General features: G+C 44.6%; 2 protein-coding genes and 1 non-coding gene across 4 annotated transcripts; all 3 read left to right on the top strand.

Annotated features, from left to right (window-relative positions):
* The first annotated feature begins 5101 nt into the window (after window positions 1–5101).
* LOC123403016 (LRR receptor-like serine/threonine-protein kinase FLS2) lies at window positions 5102–6244 on the top strand. The gene has a single exon (XM_045096996.1). The coding sequence runs from the start codon at window positions 5102–5104 to the stop codon at window positions 6242–6244; it is 1143 nt and encodes a 380-aa protein (XP_044952931.1).
* Window positions 6245–9041: 2797 nt separating this feature from the next.
* On the top strand, window positions 9042–13311 carry LOC123452445 (phosphoglucan phosphatase LSF1, chloroplastic). 2 transcript variants are annotated; one of them, XM_045129097.1, is made up of 10 exons: window positions 9042–9484; window positions 9727–9833; window positions 10468–10921; window positions 11078–11149; window positions 11253–11374; window positions 11804–12019; window positions 12154–12262; window positions 12387–12499; window positions 12690–12837; window positions 12984–13311. In XM_045129097.1, exons 1-10 carry the CDS (start codon window positions 9158–9160, stop codon window positions 13104–13106), a joined length of 1791 nt encoding a protein of 596 aa, XP_044985032.1. In that variant the 5' UTR covers window positions 9042–9157; the 3' UTR covers window positions 13107–13311. The 2 variants fall into 2 exon arrangements, with proteins under 2 accessions (XP_044985032.1, XP_044985039.1); XM_045129104.1 differs by lacking the exon at window positions 9042–9484 and having other exon boundaries at window positions 9757–9844.
* Window positions 13312–13494: 183 nt separating this feature from the next.
* TRNAV-UAC lies at window positions 13495–13567 on the top strand. Its single transcript has one exon. It is a non-coding gene; the product is annotated as a tRNA-Val (tRNA).
* Window positions 13568–15144: the final 1577 nt, after the last annotated feature.

Raw genomic sequence — 15144 nt, 5'->3', positions numbered from 1 at the left:
CTGACCAGACATTGGACCACATCAATCTGTAACCCTGATATACTTTCTCGATCGATTACCTTCTGAGAAATTGCATTGAGGAATGCACATACCTTCACAATTGCCAGGCGAACATTTTCCGATAGAATTCCCCTCAATGCAACCGGAAGCAATTGCGTCATAAGCACGTGGCAGTCATGAGACTTTAGGTTTTGGAATTTTTTGTCTTTCATATTCGACGAGAAGCCAGTCGGGACCTTGATACTGAAAATGACTTAAGTTTTTTTTTCTCTTCCTTAGTAAGAGCGTAGCTGGCACGCCCTTGAAACTGCCCTGGATGCATGCCATCTCTTCCTTTATGACGTTCCTGGTCCTCCCGTGCTTCCGGTGTATCTTTTGACTTCCCATAAAAGCCCAGGAAACCTAGAATATTCACGCAGAGATACTTCGTCAGGTGCATCATGTCGATTGCCGAGCGGACCTCATGGACTTCCCAGTAGGGTAGCTTCCAAAATATAGATTTCTTCTTCCACATGGGTACGCGCTTATCACGGCCGTTAGGAATAGGTTGGCTGCCAGGACCCTTTCCAAAGATTACTTTTAAATCTTTGACCATATCAAATACTTCAGCACCAGTACGGATGGCAGGCTTCCCCCGGGGTTCTGCCTTGCCATTGAAACGCTTGCCTTTTTTCTTTAAGGGATGCTTGGGCGGAAGAAAACGACGATTGTACGGGTACACATTCTTCCTACATTTGTCCAGATATATACTTTCTGTCTGATCCAAACAGTGTGTGCATGCATTCTATCCCTTGTTTGACTGTCCTGAAATGTTACTAAGAGCAGGCCAATCATTGATGGTTACGAAAAGCAACGCTCGAAGGTCAAATTCCTCTTGTTTGTGCTCGTCCCACACACGTACACCTGGTTCGGCCCACAGCTGTAAAAGTTCATCAACTAATGGCCTTAGGTACACATCAATATCGTTGTCGGGTTGCTTTGGACCTTGGATAAGCACTGGCATCATAATGAACTTCCGCTTCATGCACAACCAAGGAGGAAGGTTGTAGATACATAGAGTAACGGGCCAGGTGCTGTGACTGCAACTCTGCTCCCCAAAAGGATTCATGCCATCTGTACTCATGCCAAACCATAAGTTCCTTGCGTCACCTGCAAATCTCGGGAACTCTCTCTCGATTTTTCTCCACTGCCGACCATCAGCGGTGTGCCTCAACTTATCGTCTTTCATACGATCTTCCATGTGCCATCGCAACAACTTCGCATGATCTTTATTTCTGAACAGACGTTTCAACCGTGGTATTATAGGAGCATACCACATCACCTTGGCAGGAACCCTCTTCCTGGGTGGCTCGCCCTCAATACCACCAGGGTCATCTTTTCTGATCTTATATCGCAATGCAGTGCATACCGGACATTTATCCATATTCTCGTACTTCTCACCGCGGTAGAGGATGCAGTCATTAGGGCATGCATGTATCTTCTGCACGTCTAATCCTAGAGGGCAGACAAGCTTCTTTGCTTCGTACGTGCTGGCGGGCAATCCGTTCTTTCTTGGAAGCATCTTCTTCATCAGTACCAGCAACTTTTCGAATGACGAGTCAATCACACCGGTCTCTGCCTTCCACTTCAGCAATTCCAGTGTGCTACCCAGCTTCTTCTGGCCATCTTCACAAGTTGGGTACAACAATTTGTTGTGGTCCTGTAACATCTGCTCGAACTGCAATCTCTCCTTTTCTGTGTCGCAACCTCGCCGTGCATCAGAAATGACCCAGCCAAGATCATCAGCGGGATCATCTGGTTCCCGTTCTTCATCCTGATCTTCTTCTTCATTGTCTTCCATTGCGGTATCAGCATACTCAGGGAACATAGATTGGTAGTTGTCATCATCGTTCTCTTCTTCTTCATCGTCGTCTTTCATCATAACCCCTCTTTCTCCGTGCTTGGTCCAAACATTATAGCCCGACATAAAACCGGACCAAAGCAGGTGGCTCTGAATGACTCTTGAGGAAGTGTAATCCTTCTCATTCCGACATTCTAACACATGGACAAAACATATAGCTACCACCATGCTTGTTCGCATCGGATGCATCTCGAAAAGAATGCACGCCTTCTCTGTAAGCGGCTGTGCGTCGATCACCGTACATCCATGGATGGCTCATCTGCGTTATACGACAGTATATCAAATACAATCACGATCCTAAAAATTAGTACCACATGGTCTAAACGAGGAAATATAGTTGCTAACCTTTTAGAATAAGTAGAAATAAAGAGGAAGAGGTTTAAGCGTGGCTCGGGCATCTCATATCGTAGTTGTGTTCGGTGAACTGAAGCGGCATCGCTCTAACACACATTTCAACAAACACCTCTAGTGCATCTAAGAAATATGGAAAGCTAGCACACACCCACACTCTTCCATCCAAGAAAAATGCAATGAAGAGGGGAGAGGGGGGTTGTGGCCAATATATATAGGCAGAGGAATATTTTACCACATAAATTTACCAATTTGTTGCGACAATATTTACCTCATTGATTCTTTTTGCCACATTTGGCAAAACGCCTTATATTTTAGAACGCTGCAAATATTTGTTTGCGAAATTGGTTGCCATTTAGGCTGTCATGTACGCGTATATATATCTGCTGTCATAAGTTTTACTCATGGTATCCGATCCACGTACATAGTTCATATATTACTAGAATCGCGTTTTGTCCTGAGTTCTAATTCTTTTTCGAGTGCATTATGTCGGGTGCTTGGTGAATTTTTGTCTGCCGAGTTTAATCTGAACATGGATTCGGTGGTAATTGGTAACCCGAAAGAGCAGTGTTTTTTGCCCGGTTGTGACGAAAAACGACTCGGCAAACAAAAAACCCCGCGAACAAATAATTCGTGAGTTCCTGACAGAAACAACTCGGCGAACACTGACATGTGGGCCACGTCTGGTAGCAATAGACTGGAGCCGTGACGGCAGCCTTCGTTTGCCGGATTTTGACTAGCGACAACTCGGCAAACATCTTTCTATTTATATTTTCTTAATTGGAATACCAGGGGTTATATATTTGGCGAGTTCCCGGTAGAAAGAACTCGGCGAACTATATATGGGCCGAACAGAGAAGTGATTTGACGATCAAGTTCTTGTGGGAAGTCGCAGGTCCCAACCATGGATACACTTTTATTTTATTTATTTATTCACCAAAGCAACCAGCACAATATAATGGTCCAGAGTTCAGGCCACAGTAGTACGTAGTTTTATTTGAGGCACCGGCCGAGCGGGTGGCTCTCAGGCCTCGGTGGGCAATGTGATCTCGGCGGGCGATGTGGCGTTGAGCATAGAGGTGTGGAAGGGGTGGAAGAGGGCCTCCTCGTGGCACTGCAGGTTGGGGCAGTCGATGAAGGTCTCGCCGTCCTTGTCGACGCAGAGGTAGATTTTCTTGAACCTAGTAAGCTCATGCATGTGTTAGGTTGCTTTTCTGTTTAGAATAAACTTGCTGTGGGTCGGATGTGACCTGCCCGTGAACCAGGTAGTTAGGACATGCAAGCATGCACTAAACCCTCCCTGTGTAACCTCCCCCCTCCCTCTCTCTCTCCTGGAACTGTTCTACGCCGTGAGCCGCGGGCCGCGGGATGGCGCGGCTAGTGCGGATCATGAAGAAGGATCCGGGAGAGATGGAGGGGGGGCTGGTGATCTGTACTGGTATAACAAAAGAGACTAAATAACAGAAAACAACGCTGCGACAGTTCGGGAGTGGAATATCTCTCGAGAGACAGTTGCATCGTCTACCTCTAGTTCATCTTTCTCTCTCTCACTCCACTTTAGATCGGCAACGACAATTGGAATCAGAGCTCGGTGGTGAGCGATCCTTGGGTCGGCGGCGGTGTGTGATCCGCGACGGTGATGTCGGGTGACGAGTCGGAGGAGAGGAAGAAGCAGGCGGCAGCAGCGGCGAAAGCAGCTAAATCACCCTCGTTCGGGACACCCCTCGCGCATCTCACGACGGGTGGCAGGGGGAGCTACGGGTGGTGCGGGAGACAGAGACTTCAACGCTGCCCATGATGTTGACGCGCACCAACTACATGGAGTGGTCGCTCTATATGCAGGTGAGACTACATGCGGCTTCTCTCTTGGGTGCGGTCAAGGACGGCATGGACGACTAGCGCGATGATCGGCGGGCTCTCGCGGTCATCCTCACCGTCGTGCCACCGGAGATTATGCGTGTACTGGCGGCCAAGGACACCGCCAAGGTCGCTTGGGACACGATCAAGACTCTCCGCATGGGGAGTGAGCGTGTTCATGAGACGAAGGCGCAGGTGCGCCAACGGGAGTTTGAAGATCTCCGCTTCAAGGACGGTGAATCAGTTGAAGACTTCGCACTACGGCTCACTAGAGTCGTGGCCGATCTCGAGTTGTACGGCGACCTGGTGACGGAGCACAAGGCTGTGCAGAAATTCATGCGCGTGGTGCCGAGTCGGTACCGCCAGATGGCCATGGCGATCGAATCTCTGATCGATCTCAAGACCCTCACCATCGAGGAGCTGGCTGGCTGGTTCTCGGTGTGTGAGGATCACTATGACCTCGACGATGCTCCTCAGTCAGGTGGTCAGCTTCTCCTCATCGCCGAGGAATAGGCCACACGAGATCAACAACTCGGTGGTGGCAACTTGTCTCTCGGTGGTGGGTTTTCTTCCAGTGGAAGCGCTAGCAAGAGCAAGTCGCCGGGAAAGGACAAAAACCCTAAAGGCGGCAAACCTGCGCAACACGATGGTGGTGCGAGCGGATGGGGCGGGTCCGGCTATTGGTTCTGACTAAAAGTCGTGGCTTCGGCCTAAAAATCGTTGGGAAGAAGGCTTTACCGGTATTTGAACGCGTTTGCGTTGGGTCCACGTTCTACAATCAGTGCCGCCAAGCGATTCGTGTGAAACAATTACTCATTTTTCACCGGACCTCCTCGTGTACTACACAGTACATACACACGGTTTGACGCCGACACCTCATGTCAAAGCTCACAAGCAAACACGGCGCAGAGGCACAGCACAAATGGCCCTCTGCCCGGCCGCGTCCACCGGGGTCGCACAAGCAAAACGCACGGAAGCTCGACAAACCCAAAAATGGCGCCCCTCCTCCTCGTGCTGCTGCTGCTGTTGCTGCTCGTGCACCGGACAGCCGCCGACGAGCGCCAGCTTCTCATGCAGATCAAGCACACGTGGGGCGACCCGCCGGTGCTCGCAGCGTGGAGCAACGGCTCGGAATCAGGCGACCACTGCTCCTGGCCCTACGTGACCTGCGACGCGCCGTCCGGGCGCGTCACGGGCCTCTCCCTCGCCAACACCAAGGTCGCCGGCCCGTTCCCTGCCGCCATCGGCGGCCTCTCCGGCCTCACCAGCCTCAACCTCTTCAACAACAGCCTCACCGGCGCCTTCCCGACCAGCGTGTACCGCTGCGCTTCGCTGCGGCACCTCGACCTGTCCTACAACTACTTCCACGGCGAGCTCCCCGCCAGCATTGGCCGCGCCCTGGGACAGAACCTCACCTCCCTAATGCTGAACGGCGACTGCTTCACCGGTGCAATCCCCACCTCCTTGTCCCAGCTACGGAACCTGCAGACGCTCGAGCTGGACAACAACTACCTCGCCGGCACCATCCCGCCAGAGCTCGGCGACCTGACGGGCCTCCAGACGCTGACGCTCGGGTACAACGAGTTCGACGTGGGCGAGCTACCGGCGTCGTTCAGGAACCTGACCAAGCTGAAAATCTTACGGGCGAGGAGTTGCAACCTCACCGGCGACTTCCCGAGCTATGTGACCGAAATGCCGGAGTTGCTGGTGCTCGACCTCTCATTCAACGCCTTGACCGGAAGCATACCTCAGGGCCTGTGGAACCTCACCAGGTTGCGACTTCTGACTATATACGAAAACAACCTCACCGGCGAGGTCGTCATCGGCGATGGTGCTTTCGGCGCGGTGAACTTGGTGACGATCGACCTGTCTGCAAATCACAGGCTAAGTGGGCCGATTCCGGAAGCCTTTGCTCACTTGCCCAAGCTCCAAACGTTGAACTTGTTCTACAACAACTTCTCTGGTGAGATACCTGAGGATTTGTGCGAGAATGGCAAGTTGGAGTATCTCAATGTCGGACAAAATGTTTTGAGCGGCTCCATCCCGGCAAGCCTCGCTGGTTGCGCCACACTCAAGAGACTAATACTTCGCAACAACAAGCTTTTCTGGCACGGTCTTCTTTTAGATAACTACTAACTCCTTCCGTTCAGAAATACTTGACGTGCTTTTAGTTAGGTTACGTTGTATATAATTATTTTTGGTGTATAGAAATTGTATATGAGAAACTAAAAATCGTATCACTAAGTTTTATAGTTTTCATGGTATATAACTAAAATAACATGATTATCTTGCACTCTAACAATAATACTGAAGGATTTGTACGACAACATCAAGTTGGTGACACTCATTGTCCGGTTTGGTCGGTTACCGGAAACAAAATCATGACCCAGCATCACTCGATGCAGAGGCCGGAGCTAAGCCTCCTTTTCGAAAAAAATCATAACCCAGCAGGACTCCTCAAACCAGCCGTATAGGTAGGATGACCCAACAGGGCCCCTCAAATCAAGATTTCTTTTTATTGCAATGGCCAAAGAAGAAAAATACGTGGAAAATTGCAGATGTACATGGTGGAAAAAAATGTGCATTGATTTTGTAAAGGTGTTTATTACTATATGCGTGAAGAACAAACAAAAAAAGTAAAAAATAACCATCATATGGAACACAAAATAATGCACCTTGTATTGTTTAGTATAAATTGCTATATAGTCCACAAATGTAAACGTACACATGGTCCATAAAAAGTAAATTCGACATGAGCAATTAAAGTAATTTTGCCATCACAACAAAAATACATTTTCCATGGGATATAAAGTAAATTCATGGTAAAATACATTTACTTTTATCCATTAAAAAATCCCATGGTCAATATTTTGATTTTCCTGTAGTATCCCAAAAAAGAAAAATGCATGGAAATTTGCATTTGTACATGGTGGCAAAATGTGAATTAGTTTTTGTATGGTATTTTTCCTATATACATTGAAGAAGAAAAAGGTAAATTTGCCATCATATAGAACACAAAAAAGTACCATTTATTGTTTAACAGAAATTATCATGGTCCATCAAGTAAAATTACGACGGTCCTTAAAAGTAAAATTACCATGAGCAATAAAATTAAATTTGACATGAATGTGAATTAAATTTACCGTGGATGTAAATTAAATATGTCATGGTAGTAAAGTTAATTTCTCATGGTAATAAAAAATTGTGAGGGCTATAAAGTAAATTTGCCATGATAATATAAAGAAATGAGAAAAAAATCCATGGTATAGAGAACACAAAAATGTTTCAAGTTTTTTATATGATGCACGAGACACACTTTTTTCCAAAAAATGGTATTTGATCAAGGCGCTCATGTGCGATCATGGTATAGAGAACACAAAATTGTTTCAAGTTTTCAAAACGAGGCATGGCTGGAATCAGGTACAAAAAAATATCTATAAGTAGAAAAATATTCAGAAACAAGAAAACATGGACTTGCAAAATTAGTACAATATTTTTTTGTCGTGATGGCAAACGTTCAATAGAAATAATGGCTCTTACTGGTTGAAGCACTCATGGTTTTAGAGATACTGTTTGTACAATAAGAAGCATACAATGGTAGTGGTTGATTTAAAATTTCACCAAAACTGGTAATACATATGTGTAAATAAACCGTGAATCATAATTGCATGCAATGTATATGTGAACAAAAAAATATCAGCCTTATTACCAAAACATATGATTATTCATGATGAGAATTAAAGGAAGCAGATACTCATAGCGGTTGTAGTTAGAATTAGAAACCATGGAAACATATGCAAGAAATAATGAAATATTGTGAAAAATATTTGAAATAGATGAGAAGACGAGGCAATGTGCAAGAAATAAAAGAAGTGCATATTGGTGATGGTAAAAGCACAATTTAATTACCATGTAAACACCTGAACACATAAACATGAGGTAAAGGAAGAATTTATGTCACTACGAGTAGCAAAGCATTTATACAACATAAGAAAGGGAAACACACACAGTGGAATAAAAAAAGTGAGAAAGAAGAAAGCATGTTTAGTAGTGGTTGAAGCAAATTTATGAAGCTAAACAAATATAAGATTGGATGGAACCATGCTGCAACTTTATGGGACACAAAATGGAAATATGTATGATCGAGTACTTGACATCGGTAGAAAGGATGAAATGAATCTGCATAAAACCGAAGAAGCACTTGAACTAGATTCAGAAGCCTGCAGGAAGCATGAAATATGCTATATTTAAAATGGCTTGTCTTTTGAAGTATAGAACATTGAACATAGAAACAAACTAAGATTGCAGCAACATGGGGATGCACTCGTGGTCACAAAACAACATTCCCTTATGTGGTTGAGAAAGTATTTGGTTGTCAATATTGTCATTGAGTGTGTTTCATTTTATATTTCTCTCGACTTACCCCTTGTTCTTCGTGTTCATTCTCGAACACATCTCTAGTCATGAAGATCAAAACATACCAACGACTTGTCCAATGTCATAAGCGGCAACTACATAAATACATGGGATCTCACACCATATCTTCAAGTACTACAGTGACCATGATATATGAGCAACATAGGGCCCATTCCAAGAACTCTGCTTTCTTCCATTTAGGCCTGGTACAATGCAAGTGCCTACGGATGGTTAGAGAAATAAACTATTCCCTTCATTTTTAAATATAAGTCTATTTAAAGATTCTACTACAGGCTACATATGAATGTATATGAACATGTATTATAGTATAAATTTACTTATTTTATTCCGTATGTAGTCCATAGTGAAATATACAAATAAATACCTCCCTATAAGGCCATTGAATCTAAGATCTAACCCATGAGCATGGGAGAGATCCAACGGCCGAGATTGCCCGGGAGCATGTCCCGATGAGCGCACGTGGTATTCTCCCCTTCCTTGCGCTTGCGCTCACAGTTTCTTTCCACACACTTCCCATCCCCCCATGCCCCTCTGATCCCACGCCGCTCCGCTCCGCTCCGGCATTCCACCCCCGATCACCATCGCACCGCCGCCCGATCCGATCCCCAAATCATGGCGCTCAGCCTCATGCCCCCTTTAAGCATTGCCCTCCCCATCCTCACCGCGCGCGGCCGCGTCAGACTCGGGCCCCCGCCGGCATACAGGGTCCGCGGCGCCGGCGCCTCCTCTTCAAGAAGGCGCAGTGGTGGGAGGAGGAGAGGGCTGGCCGTCGTGGCAGCCACGGACGGCGGAGAGAAGGAGGAGGATGAGGAGGGGCCCGCTGCGGCGGCGGGGAGGATGAACCTCAACGAGTACATGGTCGCCGTCGACCGCCCGCTCGGCCTCCGCTTCGCGCTCGCCGTCGACGGCCGCGTCTTCGTGCACTCTCTCAAGAGAGGGGTAAAAATTCGACCTTGCAACGTTATTCTTCCTGTTCCCCGCTTTCCTTCACTTGATCTCTACCACTCGAATTGCCACTAATCTACGCCAGAGAAATACTGACAGAATATTGCAGCCAACTTGTCCAAAACATCAGAGCTGTTTCTCTGTATTTATCGTTGTGAATGAGCTATCTGTTGCAAATTTCTGATGTGGGTGGCCTTTTGCAAATTTACCAACTGTTGTTGCTGCTGCTGCTGCAGGGAAATGCGGAGAAGTCGCGGATCATAATGGTTGGGGACACTCTCAAGAAGGCAGGCACTGACCACAATGAGGGTCTTGTTAGCATAAAAGACCTAGGTGACACGGAGTATGGCACTAGTAAAGTTTCTATTGCTGAAACCTTCTTCGTATTCTTCAGCTATCATAGAAAAGTCATTGTGCTAGATAGGAGGTGTTTGATATTAGCTATGTTGTCCTGTATATCTGTTGCAACCTAGAGCAAAATATGCTGTCAACTCATAACTGTATGACATATCGAAATTATGTCGTACAGGCATACTTTAACCATAACACTCCATCCGTTTTAAAAAGGAGCGCGTCTTAGCAACAACTCGCATGCCAAGGAGTTCTTTATTTGAAAGGATGAGTGGTTGATTAGGCACCCATGCTTCAGAGGCACTTATGCATTTAACTAGTACCAGTTGATATGTACTAAATCATCTAAGCACCTACAAAGAGATGCTTGCATTGTAGGAGATAGGATTCATATAGACGCATAATGATGTGGCAAAACTCTTTCTCTTTGAGCAGCGACACATAAGCACTTCGCATTTTGCACGCTCTAACTGTACCGTTCCATCAAAATATTAGTGGTTTCAACATCCTTCCTTAAACTTACTAATGTTGAATCACTGATATTAGGATGTAACCAGTGATCGCTCTTAGAAGTTTAAACTTGTACTGATTTGCTTGGTCATATGTTCTCTGTAATATATCTGCAGGATGGTATTGAAACAAGAGTCAGGACCAGTCAATCTTGTCCTTGAAAGGCCATTTGCTCCTTATCCAATACACCAGTTGCACCAAAATGAAGATTATCATATCCTATTTAACAGAGGGAGGGTTCCTCTTCCTACCTGGAATAGTGCTATGTTGGCCTCAAAGCTGAATAAATCATCTCCAGGAAATGGGAAATCTGGTTTTGCTATATTTTCCCCAAGGCTACTAAGTTCCCAAGGGTGGGTGCTTTTATCTAGTGAGAAAGATGGACTCAATAGGAGGAGTACGAACCTTGCAAATCGGATAAGTGAGATTGTTGGCTTTTACTCCGATGAGGATGACATGAATGCTGAATGGGCACATGGTAGTTTTCCTTTGGAGGAGTACATTAAAGCCCTAGACCGTGCTAAAGGTGAACTATACTATAATCATTCACTTGGTATGCAATACAGCAAGGTTGGTAAATAATTCTTAATCCTCTTCTTATTTTGCTATGTATGCTACATGAAGTTTTGAAGGTGCTATGCATATCATTTCAAGACTTTAGGACTAGTTTATCAATCAGAAATTCAGCATAGCAATATTTGAATATTCGATGTATTCTTTCCACAGATTACTGAACAAATATATGTTGGATCATGCATACAAACACAAAAGGATGTGAAGATGTTGTCAGAAACGGTGGTAGGTTCACTGACATAGTACAATGAACAGAAAACTTATTTGTTCAATTTGTACCTGGCCTTTTACCATTCAGTTAAGTTTCTGATATTTTAAAAGGTACCAGGGTATTACTGCTGTCCTGAATTTCCAAAGTGAAAGTGAGCGCATTAATTGGGGAATAAATTCTGAGGCAATCAATGATTCTTGTCGTCAGAACAACATCTTGATGATTAACTACCCTATCCGGTAGGATTTTATTCTTCTCACTAGTAGATTAGAGTGAAAAAATTGGTTGATTAGAGTGCCTTGCAGTAGCAAGATACTTATTCTTATTGTCAGAATAACATCTTGATTATTAGCAGCAGTATTTTTCCTGCTAAAAGCGACATTTATTCTTATTGTCAGAATAACATCTTGATGATTAGCAGCAGTATTTTTCCTGCTAAAAGAGATATTTATTCTTCCTTTATTTCGTAGTTACAGTAAGTAGGGTTATGTAGATACTGGCTAGTATAGTATGTGATGTTCAGCATTATCTTTACTATATACCCTTCTGTTAGATAGATGTTGTACTTTCCTGTTTAGGAAATAAACATCACTACTATATAGTTGGCACTTCCTATGGAATCTGATTGTCATTGAACTATAGTTGTTCTCTATTTTTATTTTTTTCAGAGAGGTTGATTCCATGGACCTGAGAAAGAAGCTTCCTTTTTGTGTTGGTCTTCTTTTGCGCCTGATAAGGAAGAACTACCGTATATATGTGACTTGTACCACTGGATATGATAGATCACCAGCATGTGTGATTGCATATCTACATTGGGTTCAAGATACACCTCTTCATATTGCTCACAAGTTCATCACTGGGTTGCATTCATGTAGACCTGACAGGTAGTTTACATGAGACAGCTTTCTTATTTTTTGGGAATTAACCCAACTATAAGAGCACTCTGGTTCTTATTTCCCCCCGTCTTAGTTGTTGTGGCTATTGTTTTGGGAGCTTAAAGTTTAATTTGAATACACAGAGCTGCAATTGTTTGGGCAACTTGGGATCTGATTGCATTAGTTGAAAATGGAAGACATGATGGTACTCCTACACATTCAGTGTGCTTTGTTTGGAACAGTGGCCGGGAGGTAAGTTTGTTCATAATAGACTGCCATCGAGCAGTGTATTGGTGTGAAACCATCCTAGTTAATTTCTGTCTTCATCTTGATAATCACAAACCTGACGGAATCGAATGCCATGCATTTTCTCCAGGGTGAGGACGTGGAATTGGTGGGGGACTTTACAAGTAACTGGAAAGACAAATTAAAGTGTAACCACAAGGGTGGATCCAGATATGAAGCTGACGTTCGACTTCGACATGGAAAGTAAGTAAACTGTCGATTATTTGATTCTGACAATTCAGTAAGGAGATTCATCCGTGCCTTGGAGTTGGTTATTAGATGAGAATAATGCAGAGAGATGCCATTTGTCTAATTTGGTTCAACTCATGATCGATTTTCTTGTGATACTTTAGAGTTATCCACAACCAAGTTTGTTTAACCCATACTGGTTCAGGTACTACTACAAGTTCATAGTTGGGGGTAATTGGAGGCACTCAACTTCGTTGCCATCAGAGACAGATGAACATGGAAACGTCAACAATGTGATCAGAGTCGGCGACATTGCCCGGATTCGTCCTGCTCCCAGCCAATTGCACATAAAGGTATACAGCCTGCCTATTTTTATGCTAACTAGACAGATAATCTCATAGTTTCATTTCTTGATCAAAGCATGCCTGCTTTTCTAATCAACATCTTTGTGTAGACATCTGTATTATATGATAATAAAATGTGATCTCTCTCATGGCAGGATCCGTCTGTTGTTAAGGTGATAGAGAGGGCACTGACTGAGGATGAGCGGTTCTCACTGGCCTTTGCAGCACGCCTCATGGCATTTGCAATCTGCCCAATCAGATTGTCTCCGAAGCAGTAGGCATGCCGTTAATTCCCAGCCCAACCCAATCCCCGACGGACGATCGACGATCCGTAGTTTACATAAACCGACCTCATGAACAAAGAGCAATCTTTCCGTACCTTATGCTCGTTGAAATCAACTTGGTTGGGCACAATGTATATCAGTTGTAGTTCTGTGAGCTGTACTACCTGAAATGAACTTTTACTTCGGGTCTTTGGCGCAATGTCTATCTCCGAAAAGCTCACGGTGGTTCTCACATGTTCAAAGCACAACTTGTGATATTTACAGTTCCGTAAGAATTTATCTGAAGATTAAGTGCTGGAGATAGACTCAATTTAATAAGGCGTGGAACGTAACAATAACGGTTACCGTACAATTACAGTGTTAATTATTAATAGTTCATACAGCTGCTGTGGTGTAGTGGTTATCACGTCAGTCTTACACACTGAAGGTCTCCAGTTCGATCCTGGGCAGCAGCAATTTTTCTTTTTTTTCTATTTCCTTTCTTGTGGCCCTAGTCATCTGGAGATTTTCTGCAGTAAATAATTTGTGTACTTTTTAGAGGAAAGACATTAATTGTTCTTGGATAATTTTTTTACTCTAGTTGTCACGAGAACAATGGTGGCTCTGTGGTGTAACCGGTGTTGCCGTGCCGTTGGGATTATTTTCTTCATGAAGAACATGACGGTTTTTTCTCTTTCCGTTAGAATAATTCATGACAAGTATCAGAAGATGTGTTTTCTCAAAATAAATATACTTTTTGCATCTAAATAATTGTTCTTGGATACGCGAGCTTTAGGGCTAGCCTGTGTAGCTTCAGTATGATTCCTTATCTCTTTGGTGCAAACTCGACCGGGGAATCTCGGGTATTCTTATTTTCATCCATTGCGTTCGTACCTGCTTGACCTGAGGGTTTGCGCTTACGCTAGCCATGGAATGAATGGAAGGAGCCTAACAAGTTTAGGGTTGGGTTGGGAAACCCGTGTACCACTCAAGACCTTGAGTTCTTTTATGCTTCCACCACCATCATCTTGCAGAATGGGGCTAAAACACCTTTCTCGGACTCCCCATGGTTGCTTGGTCGCAAGCCTAGAGACATTGCTCCTCTGATTCACGAAGCCTCCACGAGAAAGACCTGGAAAGTTCGGGAGTCGTTTCGCAGGAATGCATGGATGACAAATATAAAACCCAAACCATCGTCTTCGAGGCCCATGTCCGAGAACTTTTCTCCTTATGGATGCTTGTGAACGACTTTCCTCTTGATGGCCAAGCCGAAGATGACATTGTTTGGAAGCATGTCGACACGGCCGCAACCGCATACATGGCTTGACGCTCTTCCACATGGACATCATGGTCTGGAAAGCATGGGGCCCTCCAAAAGTTAAATTCTTCGCGTGACTTGCTCTTAAAAATATGATATGGACCGCCGACTGGCTAGAGCGGCGTGGATGGAACAACTGTGGCATCTGCCCTCTTTGCAACAGAGTGCAAGAAATGGGCATCCACCTTTTCATCATGTGCCGCTTCTCCATCAGACTATGGCGTCTGGTTATTGCAAAGTTTGGGTTGGCGCACATGGACACCTCCGATTGACACCTTGAGGACTCACTTGCGAGATGGCGGGACAAGACAACTGACGCGACGAACCCCAACAGATGTGTCGTGGCTTCCCTCACCATGCTTGTCTCTTGGTCTATTTGGAACAAGCTAAACGCTCGCGTTTTCCGTCACAAGAGTGCTCCCTCGCCTATCATTCTTAATAATATAGTTATTGAGGCCAATCTTTCGGTTACCTCAGGTGCTAAAAAAACAAGGGTCTATATAGTATGCAAGTAATCAACGGCCATGGTCGTGGGTCGCTTGTAAACTCGATTCTCTTCTTATTTAATGGATGAAGTAAATCTTTTACCTCCGTTTTTAAAAAAAGTATTGAGGGTCTCCGGTTTAATCCTGTGCGGCAACATTATTTTATTTTATGATGTTTTTTTTGCTTGGCATTAGAATCAGATGGCCATTGTTCTGCATGTCAATGATCCATAGCAGGGGCAGATGATCA

The sequence above is a fragment of the Hordeum vulgare genome, chromosome 1H, assembly GCF_904849725.1.
Source record: "Hordeum vulgare subsp. vulgare chromosome 1H, MorexV3_pseudomolecules_assembly, whole genome shotgun sequence".
Taxonomy (NCBI): Eukaryota; Viridiplantae; Streptophyta; class Magnoliopsida; order Poales; family Poaceae; genus Hordeum; species Hordeum vulgare.
The sequence above is the reverse complement of the archived record's forward strand: the minus strand, read 5'-3'. Positions and strand labels throughout refer to the sequence as shown.

Excerpts from the sequence above, each read along its gene's own strand:
- LOC123403016 (XM_045096996.1), top strand. The coding sequence starts at position 5,102 with ATGGCGCCCCTCCTCCTCGTGCTGCTGCTGCTGTTGCTGCTCGTGCAC.
- LOC123452445 (XM_045129097.1), top strand. The coding sequence starts at position 9,158 with ATGGCGCTCAGCCTCATGCCCCCTTTAAGCATTGCCCTCCCCATCCTC. Across the intron at positions 11,150-11,252 it reads AGATGTTGTCAGAAACGGTG|GGTATTACTGCTGTCCTGAA; the intron begins GTAGGTTCACTG and ends AAAAGGTACCAG. Across the intron at positions 12,020-12,153 it reads CATTCATGTAGACCTGACAG|AGCTGCAATTGTTTGGGCAA; the intron begins GTAGTTTACATG and ends TTGAATACACAG.